The sequence below is a fragment of the Atractosteus spatula genome, chromosome 20, assembly GCF_055471065.1.
Source record: "Atractosteus spatula isolate fAtrSpa1 chromosome 20, fAtrSpa1.hap1, whole genome shotgun sequence".
NCBI lineage: Eukaryota > Metazoa > Chordata > Actinopteri > Semionotiformes > Lepisosteidae > Atractosteus > Atractosteus spatula.
Genome location: NC_142725.1, coordinates 16,938,492 through 16,964,548, shown reverse-complemented (window position 1 = coordinate 16,964,548; position 26,057 = coordinate 16,938,492). Strand labels below are relative to the sequence as shown.

The following is a 26,057-nucleotide window of genomic DNA, read 5'->3' as shown; positions in this document are numbered from 1 at the left end:
ACCTGAGATAAATTTAAAGAAACTGACCTGGATAGAAATGTTTGACATCAGTATCGAAAGTCAAACAATTGTCTTTGCGAGAGTAATAATATGTAAACTAAACTTAGGCCCAGATACCTAAAATGACTCAATGCAATTGTATGAAAATGGAGTTCTTTTAACAGGAGCTACTAAAATACAGAAATGTTAAATAAACATAAATCTGGAAGATTTTGCCTTTTTAAACATATTATCGTTTCTAACGCAATACATAAAAAATTATGTATCTTAATTAGACTTAAATTATATCCCACGTGGGCTACTGCTGTTGTACCCTTGAGCAAGGAATTTGTTCTCAATTGATCTGGTTAAACACACGATTGAATATACAGTATAGTGACGCCCTAACACGGTCTACTGTCTCCACCTGCTGGACGAGGCTGGAACTGCAAAAGGATGTAAATTGAGGACACGAATATGAACTAAAAGAGAGACGTGAGCTGGCCGGTGCTGGCTCTCTATAGGGTGTCGTATGAAGTCCAAGGGATCATCTGAAAATTCTGGAACGTTTTCACTCAATTTAGGCACGTGTAAACAACACATTCACGAAGCAGAGACACCAGTGCATAAAACACACATGTGGAAACACAGCAACAGTTAACGTGCAGAAACTTGCTCACCTCCTGGAAAAGCTACAGCCATACAGAATACCCAGTTTCTCCTGAAACATTTATAATTTCATCAATAATGCCATTCATAGCACTGCAATACAAATTGAACAGAGGAAGAAGAAAGCACGAGACACTGCACACTTGCACAGTCGTGCCAGAGTGAAGGACTGTGTGATGTGCTTTTCCTTCTTTACACAGAATCACAGTTCTGTTTGACCTGTTGCTGAAACTTAATCTCATTTAGTCGTAACAGAGCTGTATTTGTTGCAACAGATATTTTTATTTAACTTTGCTGGTGTGCAGGAAATGATGTCAACGATGAGGTCCCCCTGAGAATGAGTCAGTAAGATCTGTTAGATAACTGCAACAGGCAGGGCTGGATTTTGGTGTTCGTAGGCCCTCGGCACTTTCACTCCAAAATGTGCAAAAAGAGGGGTGAACGCCAACTGAACGACGTCTATTGATACGATGCTCTTTAAACTATTCTAATGCTAAACCCTGTGATTGATGGAACGAGTCGAGCGACCATCACTTCGGTCCTTCTGGTTTCTAGAACAGCCGCTAGATAGCGCAGGATTATTGATTTGGAGCACCTGGGGTCGATCGCAAGCGTGTTGTTCCAGCTCGTTTTTCCATCAGTCACTAGTGTTTCCCTCCTTTGTAGGCCCTAAAAATTTCATAAGCCCTAGGCGCTGTGCCTACACTGCCTCATGGGAAATCCGGCACGGGCAACAGATTAGCTACTCCATCACTTCATATCAACAGCTCATTTACCGTAACCTGCAGATGATTTTTGAAACTGAAGATTTCAAATTGAAAGATTAACTTTCTAAATGTCATGCTGGTCTGCCTTTAGATAAAAAAAAACCACAATTCAAACATTTTCAAAAGAGATTTCAAAAAAGGAACAGCTATCATTAGTGCTTTGATGTTGTGTTACTGTGCTAAGGACCCATGATCTGATCCCGTATGAAGGTGACAAACTACACCTTGTGATTAAGGAGAGGGGGGAAAAAATGCATTTTATGCTAAAGGTGCTGGTGTCAACAAAATATCCTAAGAGCATTCTGGGAAGACTCAAGGGCAGTGGAGAGGCAGCAGCAGATGAAATAAACACCATCAATCCGTACTGGCCTCACACTGCAGGACAGGTACTGTGCGTCTGGAGAACTAGAGGATTTGTCTCGGACGTATACAGTGTTGTCTCTCCTTCACACACAACCCTGCAGGTTTGTCAGAAAGGTTACTGCAGTGCGATGAACCCATGTATTCTACTGCGCATCTCGGGGGGGGGGGGCAGCACCTGGTCCTGGATAATGGCAGCCCAGCCGGTTTTAAGATGTTTAAAGATCTGGAGCACAGGGTGTCGGATCAATTCAGCAAGCTGAGCTGCTAAAGAGCGGCCAGATGCGAGTGTCGCTTTCACAGAAAAACTGGCTGCTTGAGTAGTCAATCTGAAAGTATCCCAAGTGGGCAGATGTTTCAGAGTTTACTGTGGAAAAACAGAAGAAATATACTGTAATATATTAACTCCGTCAATCCTGCTGGAATGTGGCTGTCCAAGACCAGGGTCACCTGATCTTGGTATATATCAGGAATGTCGGAATCCTGGAGCGCCTGGTGTCTAATATAATTGCTTTAGTGGTCTAAACTCAGGTCAAAAACAGAAAACATCAGTCCCTGCAGGAGCTGCGCTTGAGAACGTTAACGCTTCCTTCTACAATCTCTTCCAACAGTCTGATCCTCCTGCTCCCTGTAAATCCTCTCTGTCCCGATCCCGTGACTTCACAGGGAAGACGCGCCATTCCAAAGATCCTGCTCACAATCTGGGTACTTTTTATTCCCACAACAGCGTGGAAGCGGTACCGCTCAGTCCCACAACGGGACAGGTGAAATCAGCCAGTTTTATTACTTCAATCAAGTCCAGGATCTGAGTTCAGGGGTGTTTGTTCACAGAACCCTTCCGGGAAGCTCGCTCGACTTGTGACGTTTCTCACGAGACACTTTCCCTTGGCCTATATAAGTGTGTTTCTACGTTTATAGCAATGTACAATAATAGAGTTGCACTTAAAAAAAATATCATGTCAGCCTTCAGCGAAAAAAGTCTTAATATCCGCAGTATAATACAGAGAAAAAGTGTATTATAATCATGTACAGTAGTGTCTGTTTGGACACAGGCTGGTGCATGACTTTTATAATGCTTATTAACAACAATGATAAAACACTATAACTATTAATCAGAAAGCCGTGATCTAACCATCAAAGGGACGTACTACCAGTGACTTTTTTTTTTAAATGAGACAAGAGAAAAAGTCATATACCCTTTGATCTTACAGGTGCGTTTTTACGGGATATAAAGACAAAAAAAAATAGCGTTCCTGCACGTTTGCGGAACTTCAGAACCAATTAGCTGCGTTGAGGAACAACCCGGGGTGATATTTCGCATTACTGCACCGTTAAAGGAGCCGCACGCCGTCTCCTCCATTCACATTCCAAGAAATTACCACGTTTGAAAAGAAATAACGCACGTTTCCTCCCCCGCATACAGTAAACGTAACCACTGATCATAAAGATAAGGAGACAGGTCTTAACTGTCATGACACGAACGGTCTGACAATGAAATGCAACAGGGATGATCAGAAACATGACTATACCAGAGGGAATGGACAGTAGATTACTCTCCTGCAGGTCTTGGTTAATTGCTACACGAGAGCCGAGTTTTCTTTTCGCGAGGAAACTCAATGACCAGGCTCTTGGACAGCGAGCCGTCCTTTTGTGTTTGAATTAATTATGCAGCGGCTGACCAAGGCTCCAGCCAGTGGCGTTATAACGCGACCAGTAATGAACCGTCTTTGAGCTTTTCCCAGTGCAAAAGCCCCCAGTCTAATTCCCCTCCCTCAGGCCGCAGCAGTGCTCCCTCTTCACTGGAAAAAAAGCAGATGACTTACCTTCCTGTGTCTGGACATTGAGGCTCTCAGCAACCCCCCCGCAACACAGCGCCACCCGAAAGTCGTCTAAACTTTAAAGAAACAGCCGTCCGGTTTGAACCCCGTCTGAATGCTGCAAATGACGTGGTGTGTAAAAGACACGAGTGTTAAAAACGGCGAGTTTTTCCAGACACTCGTCCGTCCGCGGACATTCTTGAATTGAAATAAATCTGGTGTGTGTGTGTGGGGAGGGTTGGCAGTGTTTCTTAATTCAAAGGTTGCAGAAGGTTACCAGATAGCGCCGCAGAACATGTTGGAACTTGTTCAAGAACTCCGACACTTGCATGTTCAGGCAGAGACCCGACCGTCCGAGAGCCCTCTTCGCGTTCCGGGTCTGCATCTTTTACATCGCTTAACATCGGACGTCGCTGGCGGATGCAGTTTTCTTAGTTATTATTATTTTTTTAAATCAAGAAAATCAGCTGTATTCTTCACGAAGGAGTTGAGCTCAGAAAAAAAAGCGATGATACTTAGTTTCTGTAGTGGTATAGTTCATTAAAAAAACAACAACATTATGGCTCCAGTGTTACCCAAAGTAAGCCCACCAATAAGAACACGAAAAAAATCGATTGAATAAGGAATCAGTTGATCCGTCACGATTAGATGCTTATGGACAGTATTTTAACGGCAGAATTACTCTCGGCGTTCGCAGATGAACGTGTTTTGATATTAAAAAAACTGGAAGGACACGATCTCTTGAACCACAACCCCCACAGTACAGCCTGGCAAACCCGTCACAGCGGTCAGCCTAAAACCCGGCTCCACTGCGTGATCACGAACTCGGACGGAATGAAACGCTGCTGATAAATAACTGTTAAATAGAAATACTCAGGTGTGAGTTTAATATTTTTAAAATGTTCTTAAATATTTTAAATAGTTAAAACTTTCCCCTTTAACCCTGATAACGAGTAATAAATTGATTGAAAATGAGGATCGCCTTCAGGTTTTACAGGTGCCTGTCAATTAGCACCTGATTAAGACATCTGATTTCACTTTCAATTAACTGGTTCAATGAAATCTTTAAGGCCTGAGGTGGAGAAGGGTGTCCCTCCAGGACCCAGGCTGTCCACCTGTGGGCTTCTACAACACCTCGAACTGACAGTTCAAGAATAGGTCCCCTCCAGCTGCTGTGATCAGATAACAATCAATGAGATTGGTTACGTCTCACTCAAACACAGATGTATTAATAAAATCCAATGTTGATATAATAGTAGAAAATAAAAGTGGACGGACTTGTGCAGTGGTGTAGTTACTGAACTACACAACTCTTTATGCTGTTCTAAGAGTGATATGTTGTCATTTTAAATGATAAATACATTCGGATTTTGAGAAATAACTCAAAAGATTGAAACTAGGAACTGCAGTCAGCTGTGCCATGCTCTGTGTGTAGTAAACTCGGAAGTAAAAGCAGCCTGCAGTGTCACCGAAAAAGCTTCAGATTTCATTTGGCACTTTGACTTCAGTCTCCAATTAGAAAAAAAAAATAGGATACCTCAGTATCAAATGCACAGCCTAGACTGGGTGAAAAGTGGAAAAAAGCGCAGTCTTCAGATGTAAGGTTTTTAAGGAGAGTTTAGTGAGAAGGGATCGCTTCACCATGACTATTTTGCAGTGTTTAGAAGAGCTCTGCTGCTGAAAGACGCCCTATCCAGGGAACACCCCCCAGACAGTGGAGAGAAAGACTTCAACAACAGCTTGATCTCATCACGTGTTCACAATAATCCACAATGTATATTCATGAACTAAAGATGACTCTCACCACACGCAGACTTCAAAACCTTTTGATCAGACTTCAAAACCTTTTGCAGATACACGATAACATTTCCCTGTTTTCCAGGAGTTCTGGTAACATTTTAAACCCTAGCCCACAGGAGCAGCTGGTTAGACACGAACTCAGTTAAAGTTTTGCTTTAACTGATGCTCCTCGTTCTCACAATCAGTAATCCAATGCAAGGAATGTGCACAATCTTGGTGCCAGTGTTTAAATATTTTGCTGCCTTGGAAATGGCAGCATCCCATTTGTAATTGAATGGTGCTTTGTATGGATTTTCCAAATGAACGTGTCTGTTTGTGGATTTCCATTTTCTCTTGTCTAGTCTTTGTATTTGGAAATGATTTTAAAAGGTCAGTGGTTACAGTGATAAATAAACTGTTTGTAGAGTTAGAGTTACTATGTAAATACATGACCTCTTAAAAGGAATTTTCCCCAAACCTCTTATTTATTTAAAAGGTAATCCCCCACACAATAAGTAAGATTATTTCTTAAAAGTAATGTAAAGTAAAATGGAAATAGTTCCTTGCTATCTACACACATTAGGATATTCTACATTTGGATTTTCTCTTGCTCTCCTTTATTCTAGACTGATGAGATTAGGCTAACATTTTAAATAAACACCTCTACAGAAATGCAGTGACAAAATGTAAAAAAGAGACCTACTGTATTTGTGTCTTTATTTACCTTATTATAAGTTAATACAGGAGTGACCCTACACTGAAGATCTCAAGCCTGAAGGTTTCCCATGCTGAGCTGGTGGTGAAGCACACTGCCTTCAGAGGAAGTGACCTCACTCTCAGCCACGTGAGGAGCTGTATCCAGCACCTCCCCAGTGCCTGTATCCTGGACGACAGTGGGAATCCAGTCTCCTGGTGTTTCTCTGATGAGCTGTGTGAAATGAGGAGGGCTTTCACCTTACCTGAGTATCGAAGGGCTGGGTACATGAAGACAGTCTTCACTGCTCTTATAAAACAGATACATGCGATGGGCTTCCCAGTCTATGCCCATGTTTCAGAAGAGAATACTGCTGCAATTAACATGTTTACATCTTTTGGCTTCTGTAATTATTCTGGTGTGACAGAACCCTTTTTGATTATAGCCAAACCTGCGGGGATCTGTACACATTAATCTCTGTTTAATCTCGGTTAAGGTGCTGACTGGGCCATTGTGTTGCATTTAACCTTTTCACCTTGCATCTGGTCCATCACTTGTATGCCTTACTTGTCAGACCTTGAAATAGTAACAGTGCAAACTTCCTCAACTGGGTGATTTCTGTCTGGCTGGATTCGCTCTTCTTTGTCTTTAGAGTGCCCTCTGGTGACTTAACTACACTTTACACTTCAGATCTAACTAAGAGAAGATCACTTTCTTGGCCATATACAGTTTCTCGTATTAGGAATGTGGCTCAGAGCACAGGGTCAGCCATTTATACGGCACCCCTAGAGCAGTTAGGGTTAAGGGCCTTGTTCAGGGGCCCAACAGAGTAGGATTCCTCTGCCGGCCGCGGGATACAAACCTGCAACCTTCCAGCCACAGGCGCAGATCCTGAGCCACAGAGCCACCGACTAGCAGCATGTCTGAGGTAGGACACACGCAGACATTGACACTTTCACAAGGGCCGATTTTTTAACTTACCTGTACGTATTTGAACTATTCCTTTACCCCTCAATGGTCCTGAGTTTGATTCCAGGGTTCCTGTCTGTGTGGAGTTTATATGTTCTCCTTGCATTTGTGTAGGATTTCTCTGCTGTCCTCCTAAACACATGCAGGTGGGGTTTAGAGACCAGTGGTTTTATGGCTCTGACCCCAATTGCTGAATTGAACTAATCAGTTGGATAAGAAATCAAATCACCTGTTGTTTTCTATTTGCTAATTGGGAGTTTTATTGTATACCAGAAATTCATGGATAACTGTGTTGTGATGTGCAACAGTAATTGCTCTGTGGGAAACCACGAAGGTGTGCGATCAGAAACAGTTCATGGAGGTACTGTAGCAGTGCTGGTTCCAACCATGAGATTAGATCCCCTCAGACTAAGGGACTTTTTTGGATGGAGTAACGATCACATCTGGTCTCTTTTACTATAGCTTGTGTGTATATTTCTCCATCTGTAAATCATTAAACACCAATGTTATCAAAACCACTGATATGGTGAAGAGGGACACTGTGCTGTAGAATGTACTGTTCTTGTGATGGACCATTAAACCAAGTTCCTCACTATTTTATTATTAAATATCCAAATGCAACAGCGTGTAACACCGGTTTGCTAATCCAGTCAACCTAACCTTTCCCCCAAAATTCACTGGGTGATGAAATTCCTCACTTCCCCCTGATCTGTACCTGTCAGGCAGGTGCGTGATGAACTTAATGGGGGATGAAGTGGGTCCCTCCTGGATGTCAAGAGCTTTGGGATCCTTTGGGATGTTAAGCGTCTTATGAAGACAAGGAATGAACTGTAGGAATGAATCGTTAAGGACAGTGAAACATAAATAATCTGTATAAGATATACAGTATACGTTGATTTTTTTTTACCTTAAATGTTAACTTCTAGGCTTCATAGATAGACCTCATAGTAAGTACATTAGCACTGCTGTCCCACAGTTCAGGGATCATGAGCTCAAGACCTGGACAGGTGTATCTGTCTATGAGGAGACTGCATGACCTGGCTGTGATTAGCTTTAAATGTCTTTTTAGAATCTGGGGGGCATAATTAAATGTATTTATTACTCATGCATACAGCATATTGCTTGATTGCAGAGAAAAATGGTAAATTTGAGAAATTTCTATTCAGATTATTTTTGAGGATAAGATTTTTGAAAATGTAATATTTATTTCCTATGATAAAATACATTTTAAATGTCTGTTGTTTAATGGTGACATCTTTGTCAATAATATTTGTAATTATTTTGTGATTAAAATGTTTCTTTTAAGACTACATTTAAAAGCTGTAATACATTATTTTAAGTTAACTGACTGTAATAGTTAAGACTTCATCCATCAGTCTACTTTATCCAACACAGGATCATGGAGGGTCATGTCAAGCAACAGGTGCAGGGCAGGATACACCCTGGATGGGACACCAGTCCATCGCAGGGCACACACAGACACAAATACACACACACTCACACCAGGGCCAATTTTCCAAAAAGGTATTTAACTTACCAACATGTCTTTGGATTGTGGAAGGGAAGATGAGCACCGAGGGGAAACTCACAAACACAGGGTGAACATGCAAACTCCACACAGACAGCACCCCAGAAATTAAGCCCAGGGCCCCAGGGCTTTGAGGCAGCAATGCTAACCACTGTACTACCATACTTTTTTAATCCATATCTTAACATTTTATTTACCAGTTTTTGTTTCCATACATTGTCCAGAAGGGGTATATGTGTCAACACAAACACCAACGCCTATTTTATAAGTAGCCTCTTAGAAATGTCTAGGAGGCTACTTATTCAACATTAAATATTAAACCGTACCAGAATCCAGATCCAGGCAGGGAACTCTTCAGGTGGAGACAAAGTCTTCTGGCTCCGACTCGTTAGTGGGGCTGGACTTCAGAGGTTCCAGGTGTGCCAGGTGCACAGAGATTGGCAGTGAGAGCAGACGGTCAGAGTGACGTTGCAGGGAACCCTTACAAAACCAGGTCTGACCAGAAGGCAGAGCAGTGAGAGGACCTCAGAGATTCAGGACAAACTGTAGAGTCCCAGTCCAGTTAGCAATAGAGATGTTTATTCTAAAATCATTTAAAGACCTTTCTACCTTGAAAAACATCCTTAATCAGATTCCTCAGTCTCTTGTGGTAATGTACTTTATTAGCACTTGTGAATTTTTTTTCTTATCTGAATTGTTTTTATTATGAAAAGTGGCATTTTAGTGCTTGAGAGGTTATTGTATTAACATGCTATAGCAATAATATTGAAAGTTTTATCAAATGAATATGCCATGGATGTACACCTGTTACAAAAGTTACAAAGTTAGACAACGTTTTGTAGTCTTATTGTGTCTTAGTTACAATTTGATTTTATCTTATTTTATTCATAATTGTTGGAAGGTGTTTGTTTAGATTAAACAGGTGTTCTCCACAGGGAAATGATGTCAACATCTGGGAATGCAGTTAAGACACCTTTTTTCATATACTTACTGTAAATAGAAATGATTACTATGTTCATGTTGTGTTCCTGTAGCTCTAGAATGAGCAGTGTGAGAACACCTTGTACCTGCTGCATGATGATGTGCTCTGTATTATTCAGGTGTATGGGGGTCTCCTCCACATCATGAACAGTAACAGGTGCAGCCTTGAGATCTGTGTGGACTCTTGGCCAAACTTCAACACTGTCATCTGTAGACATCAAAACAAGGTACAGGATGAAGAGGAAGATCCGAAAATCTGCAAAGTGCAAAGACTAAAAATAACCTAAATAAATAATTCAGCTCCAACTAGAACTGTTTTCATTATTCCTGCTAGGAGGTTTTGTAACAGTACAGTAAGTGTACTGTGAAATACAGTCAAGTATGGAGCTTTTAAAAGTCGTGTGCTGATCCATAAACCAGTTTGGGAAATGTTTGAGTAATATTAGATGCAAATTTAGTCAAAGCAAAAAGCACTTTAATAGCTATTTTGATGTAGGAATGTAAAACAATGGACTTGGTGCATAGAAACAAGCAATGTAAATGAAGACAGGAAGATGAAGCAGGTATTAACACTACATAGAAACACCTGAAAGTAATTTGTGCTGTATACTGTAGATACAATATAGATATATATTAAAACACTTCAGTGACTACTGAGGTAGCTTGATAATTTGAATTATTCCTCTACACCTCCGTGGTCCTGTGTTTGAGTCCAGGGTTTCTGTCTGTGTGGAGTTTGCATGTTCCCCATATGTTTGTGTAGGTTTTTCTCAGAGACTCTGCATTCATCCCAAACTTTCAGGGTTAGGTTAGGTTTAGAAACCAATGGTTTTCATTCCCCTGACCTGATTTTGCAGTACTGAACTAATTAGTTGGATAAGAATTCGAATCACTTGTTTTCTGGTACATGTGAAGTACAGTGTTGGGAGCTCGAGCTGGACAAGAAGGACCAGTCACACGTGACTGGAAAGATAAACTTACTTTTTCAGAAAACTGTTTATGTGCATTTATGCTTACTTGATGCACCGTAGCAGAAAAAACAAAACCAAAAAAAAAAAAACCATCAGTGTGTAATAATATTGTTAGGTTAAACTCAATTTGCCTCTTCCAGTTTTTTTTTTTTCCAGGAAAATGTTCCATATTGTACAGATCCACACCAGAACCTGAGCTCAGAGCCGAAAGGCATCAGAGCCAATCGTGATCGAGACAGTGAGACAGATGCAAACTCCACACACAACTGGATATGTGGTCTGAATGGGAAACCAGTTGATCCATTTTAAGTAACATTTTGGTAACAAATTGCTGCTGTAAGTGGTGTGTTGACCGCTAGGTGGTGCTCTTCTCTTTAGCACCAGAATTGCCAAACCCGTTTTATAGTAGTCTGACTCTGTGCTGTAGGAGGAACCATCCTTCTGATGACACATTAAATCAGGTTTCTGACTATTTGGTCATTAACAATCCCATAGAACACTTTGTATTTTTAGGGCTTGAATAAACTGGCCAACCTTTATTTTCCCATAAGATTACTTTGGTTTCATAATTCCACAACTGAATGTGATTTTGACAGCTTTCAATCTGATGTCTCTTTTCCCAGGCCCTGACAAGCCATCCAGTTCAGTTCCCTAATCTGTGCACGATGTTCACGAAGGATCTTGTGAATCTGCGGGCGATGCTGATGGATGACAGGGTGATAGACTGGACCCAAGACACCATTGTGAGAGGTTCTGTATCTCATTAAGTGATCAGAATGATCCACAATGTATATTAATGAACTGAAACCAACCACATGCACACATTCACACAAGACTAATGAACAGACTGCAACTGTACTGTCCAGTCCTTCTTCAGAAACAAAACATTGATCAGACTTTAAAACCTAGATTCATTTTGTGTTGTCCATTTTTTTCACTTTTATATTTTTTAACCATGAGTATTAGCTTCTAGGCTTCATGTCTCTGAGGTTTGATTCCCCCTCCTCATTAATCCATCCTGTCTGGAGTGGTACAGTGTTGACCAGTAAACAGCTGCTTTAAAGTTTTTGAGAAAAGGATTCACATAATTGTTTTTTGTGTTTCTTTTACTTAGCTGTCAGAATATGGAGGGTTAGTCAGATTCAGCACAATTGTATATGTATTTAAACATGTGTATGTCAATAAAACATAAATATAGAAATTGATATTAAATGTGTCTAAGAAGTTTAATGATAGCAGCTTTGTAATTTTCCAAAACTCCATAGATATTTCCTATGATGACATGAATTTTAAATGTTTGTTGTTTAATGATGGCATCTCTTTGCCATTAAAATGTTTGCTCTGATAACACTGTACAGTCTTTCTTTTAAAAAGGTATTCCACACACTTACTGTGACTTAATAAAAGAGGTTGCTACCAGCAGTGGAATGGATGTGAAGGAATTCAAAGACTACAGCCTGATGGTTAATCACAACCCGGAGAGTCTTCAACACAATAAGTGAGTGCAAGACTAGTTACACAGAGAATGAACTCTTGTTTAACTATTAAAGTAATATTTGTAGATGTTAAGATAATATTTAAAGGCCTTTTAAACCATTAGCTTTACTTGCAGTATATTATAAAGACTTTACTACAAAACATGTTTGTTACAAAAAGTCACATGTAAATTTGCAACTATTTGTTTTAGATGCTACATGTATTTGGATATGTTAACACATTTAATACATCTTCAAATAAATTAATTATTATTTTCTGTAGAAACGTAATGACAAAATGGCATTAGCAGAAAGCTAATGAATTTTCTTTCTTATTTACTTGCTTATAACTTACAGGAGTGACCCTACACTGAAGATCTCAAGCCTGCAGGTTTCCCATGCTGAGCTGCTGGTGAAGCACACTGCCTTCAGAGGAAGTGATCTCACTCTCAGCCACGTGAGGAGCTGTATCCAGCACCTCCCCAGTGCATGTATCCTGGACGACAGTGGGAATCCAGTCTCCTGGTGTTTCTCTGATGAGCTGTGTGAAATGAGGAGGGCTTTCACCTTACCTGAGTATCGAAGGACTGGGTACATGAAGACAGTCTTCACTGCTCTTATAAAACAAATGCATGCGATGGGCTTACCTATCTATGGCCATGTTGCAGAAGGGAATACTGCTGCAATTAACATGTTTAAATCTTTGAACAGCACTTTCATCCCTGGGAAGTATGCTTTACAAATCCTTGTATTCAAAAAGGCCAGTTAAGGAAGCCCTATATTATCATCTTATGGATATATGAATATATATATCCTATATATCTTATGGTGATGTTTTTTGTTAGATAATTGTGCTGTAGAAAATGTCACATTTGCTGTATACATTATAGGGCTTACAATATGCTTACCCTGTTTTAAAGCTTAACTTACAGCTATTAACGATGTGTGTACTCTATAGTAAATATTTAAAGAAGTTTGACAAAGCTACATAATGGTTATTGATTTTTATTGTTGTACAGTAGTTGATGGGGTCATAAAATTCATATTGGTCACATTTGGAAAGTTTGCATCACAAAAAAACTAAAAAGATGTTTTATTTAAATTATTTGCCCGGCATGTGGTGGGCTGAGAAACAGGTAAACACTGAAGATCATAAGGAATTATCTGGTTTACACCAGATATTTAATTTCTTGATGAATCATTTGAGGTTTCAAATGCAGGAACATCGGATAAAAAGGCAAAGAAAAAACACAGGGGAGAGGAGTCAGAAGGATGATGAAGGAAGAGAGTTATAGAGACGGACAGAAGAAGAAACACCATCATCCTCCTCTTCCTCTGAGCTTTTGCCTGGCGAGAGGGCCTTGTTCTGCTCAGTCTGGGAGACCAGATTCTGGCTCAGTACTCTGAACCTTGTTATAGACAGCTCACTGTCCAATATATTTTTAGGAAATTCTGATTTCTTTTATTGTGGAATCCACAGGCTAAAGACTTTTCTCTCCTTATTTGGTGATGCATGTTTAGAATGGGACAGCAGAGTCAAATTGGCAGCAATGTTGTAAGAAGGGAGTAGTAGTCTTGGGTTGTTTTCTTTCATATAAGATGCAGGCTGTTTCTCTTGTTTATCTGTCAAGGTGTTGCACAATGTTTCAGATTACAGAATTAGAATTTCGTGTTCCTGGGTCTGTCAAGGAGTTACTTATTGCTTTAGATTAGAGGGTTAGAATTTTGTGTTTCTGGGTCTGCAGGACTTTGGCTTCTGAAATAATCTTGTATGAAGGGTAACATTTTGTGTTCTTTAGTTATTTGATTGTTAATAAATATTCATTTTGTTTGTGCACATTTTGACTCTGATTTTATGACTATTCCACCAGAGCTGTGTCAGAGAATAAAAAGAATTCATGTTCCTCAAATTACAGTACACTAACTCCTCAGGCTTATTTATTTACATTTTTATTTCTCTAATCCCCCAATATATAGTAGCAATATATTTCTTTAATTTTAGGCTTTTATTTATATTTTTATATTTACCTTTTTCATTCAGTCTCCTGAGTATTGTCTGTTTTTTGTTACGCAATGAATCTACTGTCCCTTAAAAAATTCCTCATTAAAAGAATAGGCTGGTTGTACAATACATCTGATGTAACCATATCCATAAAACTTTAACACTGAATAAGAAGCACAACAAAAATGTCTTAAATACAAATAAACTAGATTGACAAGTTCAATTACTATGTCATAAGAAGGAGAGGTACAGAATTTCATGAAGGTCTCAACAAAATGTTTAACTTTTTATTAAAGATTTAAGTCATGATACCACACAACAGGGCAGCATAGTGGTGCTGAGGTTACCATTGATGCTAAAGAATTTCATGGTAGTTTAACTGGCCTTTTTGAATACAAGGATTTTTACAGCATACTTCCCAGGGACAAAATTGTTGTTCAAAGATTTAAACATGTTAATTGCAGCAGTATTCCCTTCTACAACATGGCCATAGACTGGGAGGCCCATCGCATGCATTTGTTTACTAAGAGCAATCAAGACTGTCTTCATGTATCCAGTCCTTCGATACTCAGGTAAGGTGGAAGACATTCTTATTTCACACAGCTCATCAGAGAAAGACCAGGAGACTGGATTCCCACTGTCGTCCAGGATACAGGCACTGGGGAGGTGCTGGATACAGCTCCTCACATGGCTGAGAGTGAGGTCACTTCCTCTGAAGGCAGTGTGCTTCACCACCAGCTCAGCATGGGAAACCTTCAGGCTTGAGATCTTCAGTGTAGGGTCACTCCTGTAAGTAATAAGCAAGTAAATAAGAAAGAAAATTCATTAGCTTTCTGCTAATGCCATTTTGTCATTTAATTTCTGCAGAAAATAATAATTAATTTAGAGGTATTCAATGCGTTAACATATCCAAATACATGTGGCATCTAAAACAAATAGTTACAAATTTACATGTGACTTTTTGTAACAAACAGGTTCTGTAGTAAAGTCATTATAATATACTGCAAGTAAAGGTTTAAAAGGCTTTTACATATTACTTAACATCTACAAATATTACTTTAATAGTTAAACAAGAGTTCATTCTCTGTGTAACTAGTCTTGCACTCACTTATTGTGTTGAAGACTCTCCGGATTGTGATTAACCATCAGGATGTAGTCTTTGAATTCCTTCACATCCATTCCACTGCTGGTAGCAACCTCTTTTATTAAGTCACAGGAAGTGTGTGGAATACCTTTTTTAAAGAAAGATTGTACAGTGTTATCACTGCAAACATTTTAATGGCAAAGAGATGCCATCTTTAAACAACAAACATTTAAAATTCATGTCATCATAGGAAATATCTATGGAGTTTTGGAAAATTACAAAGCTGCTATCATTAAAATTCTTAGACACATTTAATATCAATTTCCATATTTATGTTTTATTGCCATACACATGTTTAAATACATATACAATTGTGCTGAATCTGACTAACCCTCCATATTCTGACAGCTAAGTAAAAGAAACACAAAAAACAATTATGTGAATCCTTTTCTCAAAAACTTTAAAGCAGCTATTTACTGGTCAACACTGTACCACTCCAGACAGGATGGATTAATGAGGAGGGGGAATCAAACCTCAGAGACATGAAGCCTAGAAGCTAATACTCATGGTTAAAAAATATAAAAGTAAAAAAAATGGACAACACAAAATGAATCTGGATGTTGTTTTTTGCCTTTGTTAATGAAATGAAACCAAAAGTATTTAATAGTTCCTAGGCCAAAAGAATGTGCACGTTCCTTGCAGTGGAATCCTATTACTGAGAAAAACGTTTTAGTACATATAACAGAACAGGAAAACCTGAAACAATGTCACCTTTTGTATTCAAAGTAAAAGCCACTGTAGATTATAGAAGTCATTGTTTTTTAAGTTTTTCAATGTTTTTTAAAGTTCAAGGTCAAAACTTTAAAACAATTCAAGTCTAACCAGCTGATCATGTGCGTTAGTGTTTAAAACATCACCAAAACTCCTGAAAAAATGGAAATGTCATCATGTATATATAAAAGATTTTAAACTCTGATAAATGTTCTGTTTCTGAAGAAAGACTGGACAGTACAGTTGCAGTCTGTTCATGAGTCTTGTGTGAATGTGTGCGTGTGGTTGGTTTCAGTTCATTAATATACATTGTGGATCATTCTGATCACTTAATGAGATACAGAACCTCTCACAATGGTGTCTTGTGTCCAGTCTATCACCCTGTCATCCATCAGCATCGCCCGCAGATTCTCAAGATCCTTCGTGAACATCGTGCACAGATTAGGGAACTGAACTGGATGGCTTCTCAGGTCCTGGGAAAAGAGACATCAGTTTCAAAACTCAAATTCACATTCAATTTCTTACGTAATTAAACTTGCTGTCTGTTTATACCACAGTGATCCAGGTACTCCCCAACTCCAAACTCCACCAGTCTCACCCTTCGTCAGTCCCGAACTGTCAGAGTTTCTCTGTGATCAGTAGGACATGAGTGAGGACACTTCTAGTTTGTGATCATCACAATGTCCAGTCAAATACATGTACAATCATTTACAGGGAGAAGGAGACAGCTGGTGGTCTTGGCCTCTTGTTTAGTCTTGAGTCTTCCAGAGATTCCCAGCTTTATAGGAGTCTTGATTCACTACAGTCAATTTAAACCCTTGCATGTTCACAGTGCTTTTCATCTGAAAGAATCCAGAAGCTCTTTATCCCCTATAAAGGTCATCATCTACATTGGTAACATGCAGATCAAGAAAATGAGAAAATATATCACCAAAGTAATTTTATGGGAAAAAGTAGGCCAAATTATGCAAACCTTACAAAGTGTTCCATGGGACCTTTAAAGACCAAGTTGTCAGAAACCTGATTTAATGTTTCATCAGAAGGACAATGTCTCTTACAACAGACTACTGTGGCACTGGTTTGGAAATTCTAGTGGTAAAGAGAAGAGCACCCCCTAATGGTCAGCAACACCACTTACAGCAGCAACCTGGTCTTTATTAGAGGTCTCCCAACCCAGTACTGACTAGTCACAGCCTTAGATAGCAGCTGAGATCTGGTGAGATTAGGATAGAAGGCAGTACTGCATGTCAAAAGCAAAGTATTTGAAAATATTCTGTATACTAATACAATGAGATTTTGCTAACATTGATATTTAATGAATTAAAGCTGTAGAACATATTCAATACACAGCCTGTATACAGGCTGTAGCTGTAATGACGCGGCGAGATGGAAAATAGCCGCGTGTGACTGAGAGCTGACAAGCACGTCTCGGGCAGCGGCGAGGTGGGAGCGCCGCAACAAAGAGGTGGCAAAAAATGAAATAAAGGCGCACAAAACAAACCCCACACTCAGGTCTGAAAGCGGTCGAGGCTACGAACAAGGGAAGCGCTTAAAGAACAAAGCAGGCGCAAAACACAGGGAGAAAGATAACGGGTGAAAAAACGACGAGGTAACAGGCGCACAGCAACTCAGCGAGGGAAGAGTTTAAAGGAAATGAAACTAATAATGAAATAATTAACTAATTAGAAGACCGCTGTGAAAGTCTGCCTGAGCTGTTCTAACGGCGCCGGGAGGTGTGCTGTCCAGCGCGGGCATGACAGTAGTCAGAGAGAAAGAGATCATCCGTGATGATTACCCCAGATCTCACCTCACCTTTTGAATCAGCACTGCTACAACCATGAACTGGTGCTTATTGTACACTTCATGGTTTTCCACACGTTGGACAGCACATCAAAGCACAGGTATCCGTGAAAAAATGAAGAATTTCTGAAGAATTAGTTCAATTCAGCAATTAGGTTCAGAAGGATTAAACCCAGTGGTCTCTAAACCTAACCTGCATGCACTTAGAGGGAAAACAGGAGACCCTGATTTAACCCCACACATACATAAGAAGAGCATGCAAACTCCACACAGACAGGAATCAAACCCAGAATAATTCAAATCATCATGCCACCTCAGCAGACTGTCGCGATTGTAGTCCCTTAGGGGCGCTCCGGCTCTTCCTTGTTTGTCTTATTCCCCGCACCTGGCCCTTGTTCCAGTCTCCTTCCTGTCCCCCTTTAAAAGCCAGACGCAGTCGCCAATCGTGGCTCTGCATCTGATTTCCATATCGTGCGAGCCCGGGTTCTGATGAGTCTGGCTCCGCCATGGTTTCAAGTCTCGGTTCCTGTTCCCCCTGCCGGTTTTGACCCGGTTCCTGGTTTAATCTCCTGGATGGATCGCCTGGCTATGGATTTATGCTTGTGTTTTTGGATTGTTTGCCTCGGCCACACCTCCCCCGTGCACCAGCGCACTTTGGACACGCCCCCCTGTTTTCATCCCCGTCTTCCTGCGTGACCTTTTTTTTCCCCCGTGTTTCCTCACTTTTTCGGATTGTGTCGGCCGCATAGGGTCCAGAAAGAACTGTTCTTTACACAGACACTCAAGGGCTTTACTGCATATCTACTTTGACTAATTTAGCATCTGGCATTTCTCTTTCCCAAACTGGTTTATGGATCAGACTTTTAAAAACTTTTTTTACAGTAAGAAGACAGGTTTTTGCAAAAAGAACTGAATTATCTGTTATTTAGGTTATTTTTAGTCTTCGCTCTTTGCAGATTTTCGGATCTCCCTTGTCATCCTGTACCTTGTTTTGACGTCTACAGATGACAGTGTTGAAGTTTGGCCAAGAGTCCACACAGATCTCAAGGTTGCACCTGTTACTGTTCATGATGTGGAGGAGACCCCCATACACCTGAATAATACAGAACACATGCAGCATCATGCAGCAGGTACAAGGTGTTCTCACACTGCTCATTCTAGAGCTTCAGTGACACAACACAGACACAGTAATCCCTTCTATGTACAGTTAGTATGTTTGTCTTGTGAGAAACTATTCATTGATTTTCTTAACAAATTGTTTTCACATTTCCCTCTGGAATAAATCACCTTCTAACACTACTTCTTATTAACACTTCCCAAGAAAATAAGATAAAGTCAAATTCATACAATATGAAAAGATACAATAAGAGTATATGAAGCTTTGTAACTGAACAATTTTGTGAATTTCCATGGCACATTCACATGTGACACACCTGAAGAAGGCTCCACAGCCAAAACGTTGTGTTTTCTTTCTTCTCTTGTCAGCAGGAATAAACCTTTACTTGTTCCTTTGCAGCCTACGCATGCTGATGCAGCTCCCCACCTGAACTGTGTTAGGACAATAACCACTCAAGCACTAAAATGCCACTTTTCATAATAAAACAACTTGGAGAAGAAGCAAAACTCATCAGAAGTGTCTATAAAGTACATTACCGTGATCGATTGAGGAATCTGCTTGAGAAGGATGTTTTTCAAGGTAGAAAGATCTTTAAATGATTTTAGAATAAACATCTCTATTGCTAACTGGCCTGGTACTGTATGTCCTGAATCTCTTAGGTCCTCTCACTGATCTGCCTCCTGCTCAGACCTGGTTTGGTAAGGGTTCCCTGCTAAATCATCTATATATATATATGCTCTCACTGCCAATCATGGGGCACCTGGTACACCTGGAGCATTTAAAAGTTCACACCCAGCAGCTAGAAGTCTTTGTCCCCACCTGAGGGCTTCTGTTCCTGGACCTGGAATGGTATGCATCCAAAACATGCTGTACTAGAAGTTAATTGGCTTCTGGGAAATTATCTCTGGCGTATGTTATAATTGTCTGTGTCTGTGTGTTCTGATGGATTGACGTCCTCCTCAGACTGTACCCTGTCTTACGCACACTGCATGCCAGGACAGATTCTGGCACCTCTGTGATCCTGTACTGGATAAAGGGCTAGTAAATAGATGGGTGGACTTAAACCTGTAAGATTTACACCAGGGAAAGTTTTGTTCAAATTTACAATGCACTAGTAAGAGCACATTTTGAATACAGTGTGGGGCACAACATTGAAAAAATATTGCTGATGTAGAATCAGCCGAGTGAAGAGCAACCTGTTACATTCTCAAACTGTAAGGAATGTCCTGCACTGACTGAAAGAACTAGACCTCTTTAGTCTTGGAAGAAAAGACTGCAAAGGGACCTGACAGAGGCAAACCAGTCGAGAATCAACAGTGAAACACAGACCTCAGGTCACAAGTGGAAACTACAAGGAAGTTCATTTAAAACCAAGAACAGGGATCAAATGTTGGGGAGTCTGGAAGACGCTACTCATGTAGCTACCAAGCTATAAGACCTGGAAATATTTCATCAATTCAATTAACACAGTGTTCCTTCCCTTTCTGGTCTTTCTATTTTTGAGAAAAGACTTTAAGATACTCCGGTGAGGTAAAAAATGCTGAAGCAGAAATGAGACATTAACTATTCTGAATTACATCCCTTTTCACAGATCAATACCTGTATGGAGATCCTTAATTCACAACCACTCTCACTGCAGTTCAGGAGAGCCAACAGGCAGCTGGTTATCATTGAAGGCTCTGTGTCAGACTGCCCCAAGACAGGGCTGTCATAACATACTTGACCACTAGAGACTGTCAGAATGGGCTTCAGTGACACATGCTGCTGAATCTGTGAAAAGGGATGTAATTCAGAATAGTAAAAGTCTCATTTCTGCTTCAGCATTTTTTACCTCACCGGAGTATCTTAAAGTCTTTTCTCAAAAATAGAAAGACCAGAAAGGGAAGGAACATTGTGTTAATTGAATTGATGAAATATTTCCAGGTCTTATAGCTTGGTAGCTACATGAGTAGCGTCTTCCAGACTCCCCAACATTTGATCCCTGTTCTTGGTTTTAAATGAACTTCCTTGTAGTTTCCACTTGTGACCTGAGGTCTGTGTTTCACTGTTGATTCTCGACTGGTTTGCCTCTGTCAGGTCCCTTTGCAGTCTTTTCTTCCAAGACTAAAGAGGTCTAGTTCTTTCAGTCAGTGCAGGACATTCCTTACAGTTTGAGAATGTAACAGGTTGCTAATCACTGCCCTGATTCTACATCAGCAATACCTTTTCAACGTTCTGCCCAAACTGTACACAATATTCAAAATGTGCTCTTACTAGTGCATTGTAAATTTGAACAAAACTTTCCCTGGTGTAAATCTTACAGGTTTAAGTCCACCCATCTATTTACTAGCCCTTTATCCAGTACAGGATCACAGAGGTGCCAGAATCTGTCCTGGCATGCAGTGTGCGTAAGACAGGGTACAGTCTGAGGAGGACGTCAATCCATCAGAACACACAGACACAGACACTCATAACATATGCCAGAGATAATTTCCCAGAAGCCAATTAACTTCTAGTACAGCATGTTTTGGATGTATACAGTTCCATACTGTACATTCTGTTATCAGAATCCAAATCCAGGCACAGAAGCCCTCGGGTGGGGACAAAGACTTCTAGCTGCTGGGTGTGAACTTTTAAATGTTCCAGGTGTACCAGGTGCCCCATGATTGGCAGTGAGAGCATATATATATATAGAAGATTTAGCAGGGAACCCTTACAAAACCAGATCTGAGCAGAAGGCAGAGCAGTGAGAGGACCTCAGAGATTCAGGACATACAGTACCAGGCCAGTCAGGAGCAAGATATGCTTGTTCTAAAATCATTTAAAGATCTTTCTACCTTGAAAAACATCCTTCTCAAGCAGATTCCTCAATCGATCGCGGTAATGTACTTTATAAACACTTCTGATGAGTTTTGTTTCTGATCTGAATTTTTTTATTATACAAAATTAGCATTTTAGTGCTTGAGTGGTTATTGTATTAACATTCTAAGGACAATGATATCTACAATTTTATAATGTGAATGTGCCATGGAAAAACATTTGTTCAGATTAATAAAGCTTCTTCTTCTCATATTGTATCTGTTAATATTGTATTAATTTGATTTTATCTTATTTTCTTTGGAAGGGTTTATTTTAATTTAATTAGTGTTGGAAGGTGATTTATTTAAATTCCACAGCTAAATGTGGAAACAATTTGGGGATGTTGTTAAGAAAATCAATCAATACTTTTCACAAGAAAGGATTACTGTGTCTGTGTTGTGTTCCTGTAGCTCTAGAATGAGCAGGGTGAGATAAGCTTGTACCTGCTGCATGATGATCTGTTCTGTATTATTCAGGTGTATGGGGGTCTCCTCCACATCATGAACAGTAACAGGTGCAACCTTGAGATCTGTGTGGACTCTTGGCCAAACTTCAACACTGTCATCTGTAGACGTCAAAACAAGGTACAGGATGACAAGGGAGATCCGAAAATCTGCAACGAGCGAAGACTAAAAATAACCTAAATAACAGAGAATTCAACTCTTACTACAAGTGTTCCTATTTTTTTTGCCAAACCTGTCTTCTTACTGTAAAATACAGAAAGTAAGTTACTAAAAGTCTGATCCATAAACCAGTTTGGGGAAGAGAAATGCCAGACTCAAAATTAGTCAAAGTAGAGAGTTCTTTAACAACAATTATGATGTTGGAATTCAAAGCAATGTAATACAGTAGGTTCACAGAACTAAGACACAATGTAAATGAAGATGTAATGTATAGCAGGTCTTAACACAATGTAATAACACCTGAAAATGAATGGTGATTGTATAAAGATATAATATAGATATGCAGTAAAGCCCTTTAGTGTCTGCTGAGGTGGCATGATGATTTGAATTTTTCTTCTACACCTTCATGGTCCTGGGTTTGATTGCTGTCTGTGTGGAGTTTGCATGCTTTTCTTATGTATGTGTGGGGTTAAATCAGGGTCTCCTGTTTTCTCTCTAAGTGCATGCAGGTTAGGTTTAGAGACCACTGGGTTTAATCCTTCTGAACCTAATTGCTGAATTGAACTAATTCTTCAGAAATTCTTCAGTTTTTCATGGATACCTGTGCTTTGATGTGCTCGTCAACATGTGGAAAACCATGAAGTGTACAATAAGCACCAGTTCATGGTTGTAGCAGTGCTGATTCAAAAGGTGAGGTGAGATCTGGGATAATCATCACGGATGATCTCTTTCTCTCTGACTACTGTCATGCCCGCGCTGGACAGCACACCTCCTGGCGCTGTTAGAACACGCTCAGGCAGACTTTCACAGCTGTCTTCTAATTAGTACGGAGCAAGGTAGAAAAAAAGTTATATCGAGGGAACGATTTATAATCCATGCACACTAAATAGTTATATCGAGGGAATGATTCACAATTTGTGCACACAAAATAAGTAAATCGTTCCCTCATTTTCTTTAATTCATGCGCACGAAATAATGTTCTTACTTTAGTGATGTAATTCCTAATTTTCAACATGATATGCACGTACTCCCAATGTAGATGATGACCTTTATGGGGGACAAAGAGCTTCTGGATTCTTTCAGATGAAAAGCATTGTAGACATGCAAGGGTTTAAATTGACTATATTGAATCAAGACTTCTATAAAGCTGGGAATATCTGGAAGACATAAGATTCAACAAGAAACTAGGGCCACCTGCTTTCTGCTCCTCCTCCTTGTAAATGATTGTACATGTATCTGACTGGACATTGTGATGATCACAAACTAGAAGTGCCCACAATCATGTCCTACTGATCACAGAGAAACTCTGACAGCTCAGGACTGACGAAAGGTGAGACTGGTGGAGTTTGGAGTTGGGGAGTACCTGGATCACTGTGTTATAAACAGACAGCAAGTTTAATTATGTAACAAACTGATCGTGAATTTGAGTTTTGAAACTGATGTCTCTTTTTGCAGGACCTGACAGGCCATCTAGTACAGTTCCCTAATCTGTGCATGATGTTCACGAAGGATCTTGAGAATCTGCGGGCGATGCTGATGGATGACAGGGTGATAGACTGGACACAAGACACCATTGTGAGAGGTTCTGTATCTCATTAAGTGTTCATAATGATCCACAATGTATATTAATGAACTGAAACCAACCACACTCACACATTCACACACAAGCCCATGAACTGATTGGAACTGTACTGTCCAGTCCTTCTTCAGAAACAGAACACTGATCAGACTTTAAAACCTTTTACATACAAACCATGACATTTCCATGTTTTCTAGAAGTTCTGTTAACATTTTAAACACAAATGCTGGTCATTCTCAGAATCTGTGATCCACTTCAAGGAATGTGCGCAGTTCTTTGCAAAAGAAAATGTTAGTATTTTCTTGAAGTCTTCCTCATGAAGAATAGGTATAACTTTGAAAAACAGACTCAAACTCTGTAGTCTCCAGCCACTTTTAATTGATAACATTAACATTAACATTAATAACATTATGTCAGGTTAAAATTGTTCCTGTTCTATTGACATTTTAAACACTAACACAAGTTAACAGCTGGTAAGACATTCTAAAATGTTTGGTGTTTTTTAGTAGAAAGATTCCCCTGCAAGGAATGTGCAAAGACTTGACAACCAGGAACTATTAAATGTTCTGCTTTCATTCCATTAACTAAGGCAAAAAGCAGCATTCAGGTTCAACTGCTGTTGTTGTGGATGTCCAAGTAGTTCCTATATGTTTCCTATCCATAAAAGTTAACTTCGTTATTCCAACCTGTCTGGAGTGCTGCAGTGTCAACCAGAAATTGGTTGGTTTAAAATTTATGCGATAAGAATTCACATCCTTCGTTTTTTGTTTCTTTACTTACCTGACAGAATTTGGAGGGTCGGCCATTTCCAGCATAAATTTATATGTATTTAAATGTGCATAAAATGTGTATAAAATAAATATATACATATATTAAATTATATTAAATGTGTTTAAGGATTGTATTGATAAAAGTTTTTGTAATTTCCCAAAATTCCTTTGATATTTCCTATGACAACGTGAATTTTAAATGTTGTTTAAAGATGGCATCTCATTGTCATTAATACTTGCTCTGATAACACTGTACAATCTTTCTTTTAAAAAGGTATTCCAGGCTCTTACTGTGACTTAATAAAAGAGGTTGCTACCAGCAGTGGAATGGATGTGAAGGAATTCAAACACTACCGCCTGATGGTTCATCACAATCCAGAGAGTCTTCTACACAATGAGTGAGTGCAAAACTAATTACACAGAGAATAAAGTCTAGTTAAATTATTTAAATAATCCTTGTAGATGTTAAGATAATGTTTTAAAGCTTTTTTTTATGTGACACTTTTACGTTTTACATACTCTCTCAGTTTGCGTTTCATAGGGGAAGGGCGCTAGTGTTTTGGATTTCTACAAAAAGTATTACACACGTTTAAATGTAACTATTAATTTTAGATACCACCTGTATTTAACACATTGGATTAAATACATCTCCAAATACGTGTCTTATTATTTTCTACAAAAATGCAAAGACATAATGTCTAATCGGGGATATAATGTTGTTGTTTATATGTTGTTTATTTACTTGTCTATTACTTACAGGAGTGACCCAGCACTGATGATCTCAAGCTTGCAGGTTTCCCATGCTGAGCTGGTGGTGAAGCCCTTTGCCTACAGTGGAAACGATCTCACTCTCAGCCATGTGAGGAGCTGTATCCAGCACCTCCCCAGTGCCTGTATCCTGGACGACAGTGGGAATCCAGTCTCCTGGTGTTTCTCTGATGAGCTGTGTGAAATGAGGAGGGCTTTCACCTTACCTGAGTATCGTAGGACTGGACACATGAAGATTGTCTTCACTGCTCTTATAAAACAGATGCATGCGATGGGCTTCCCAGTGTATGCCTATGTTTCAGAAGAGAATACTGCTGCAATTAACATGTTTACATCTTTTGGCTTCTGTAATTATTGTGGTGTGACAGAACCCTTTTTGATTATAGCCAAACCTGGGGGGATCTGTACACACTAACCTCTGTTTAATCTCAGTTAAGGTGCTGACTGGGCCATTGTGTTGCATTTAACCTTTTCACTTTGCATCTTGTCCATCACTTGTATGCCTTACTTGTCAGACCTTGAAATAGTAACAGTGCAAACTTCCTCAACTGGATGATTTCTGTCTGGCTGGACTCGCTCTTCTTTGTCTTTAGAGTGCCCTCTGTTGACTTAACTACACTTTACACGTCAGATCAAACTAAGAGAAGATCACTTTATTGGCCATATACAGTTTCTTGTATTAGGAATCCATCTTTTCGGATACCCCAACTTGCTCT

At 39.6% G+C, this 26,057-nt stretch overlaps 3 protein-coding genes across 3 annotated transcripts; 2 read left to right on the top strand and 1 right to left on the bottom strand.

Annotated features, from left to right (window-relative positions):
- The first annotated feature begins 9,136 nt into the window (after positions 1 to 9,136).
- Positions 9,137 to 12,817, top strand: LOC148817677 (glycine N-acyltransferase-like protein 3). Its single transcript, XM_088938419.1, has 5 exons — positions 9,137 to 9,211; positions 9,663 to 9,770; positions 11,138 to 11,264; positions 11,889 to 12,012; positions 12,347 to 12,817. Exons 1-5 carry the CDS (start codon positions 9,137 to 9,139, stop codon positions 12,756 to 12,758), a joined length of 846 nt encoding a protein of 281 aa, XP_088794545.1. The 3' UTR covers positions 12,759 to 12,817.
- A 1,549-nt stretch (positions 12,818 to 14,366) lies between these two features.
- On the bottom strand, positions 14,367 to 19,377 carry LOC148817676 (glycine N-acyltransferase-like protein 3). Its single transcript, XM_088938505.1, has 5 exons — positions 19,300 to 19,377; positions 18,632 to 18,739; positions 16,193 to 16,319; positions 15,100 to 15,223; positions 14,367 to 14,778 (listed from the first exon to the last, which is right to left on the bottom strand). Exons 1-5 carry the CDS (start codon positions 19,375 to 19,377, stop codon positions 14,367 to 14,369), a joined length of 849 nt encoding a protein of 282 aa, XP_088794631.1.
- A 2,167-nt stretch (positions 19,378 to 21,544) lies between these two features.
- LOC148817675 (glycine N-acyltransferase-like protein 3) lies at positions 21,545 to 25,756 on the top strand. Its single transcript, XM_088937897.1, has 5 exons — positions 21,545 to 21,622; positions 22,078 to 22,185; positions 23,680 to 23,806; positions 24,848 to 24,971; positions 25,333 to 25,756. Exons 1-5 carry the CDS (start codon positions 21,545 to 21,547, stop codon positions 25,754 to 25,756), a joined length of 861 nt encoding a protein of 286 aa, XP_088794023.1.
- The last annotated feature ends 301 nt before the right edge of the window (positions 25,757 to 26,057 follow it).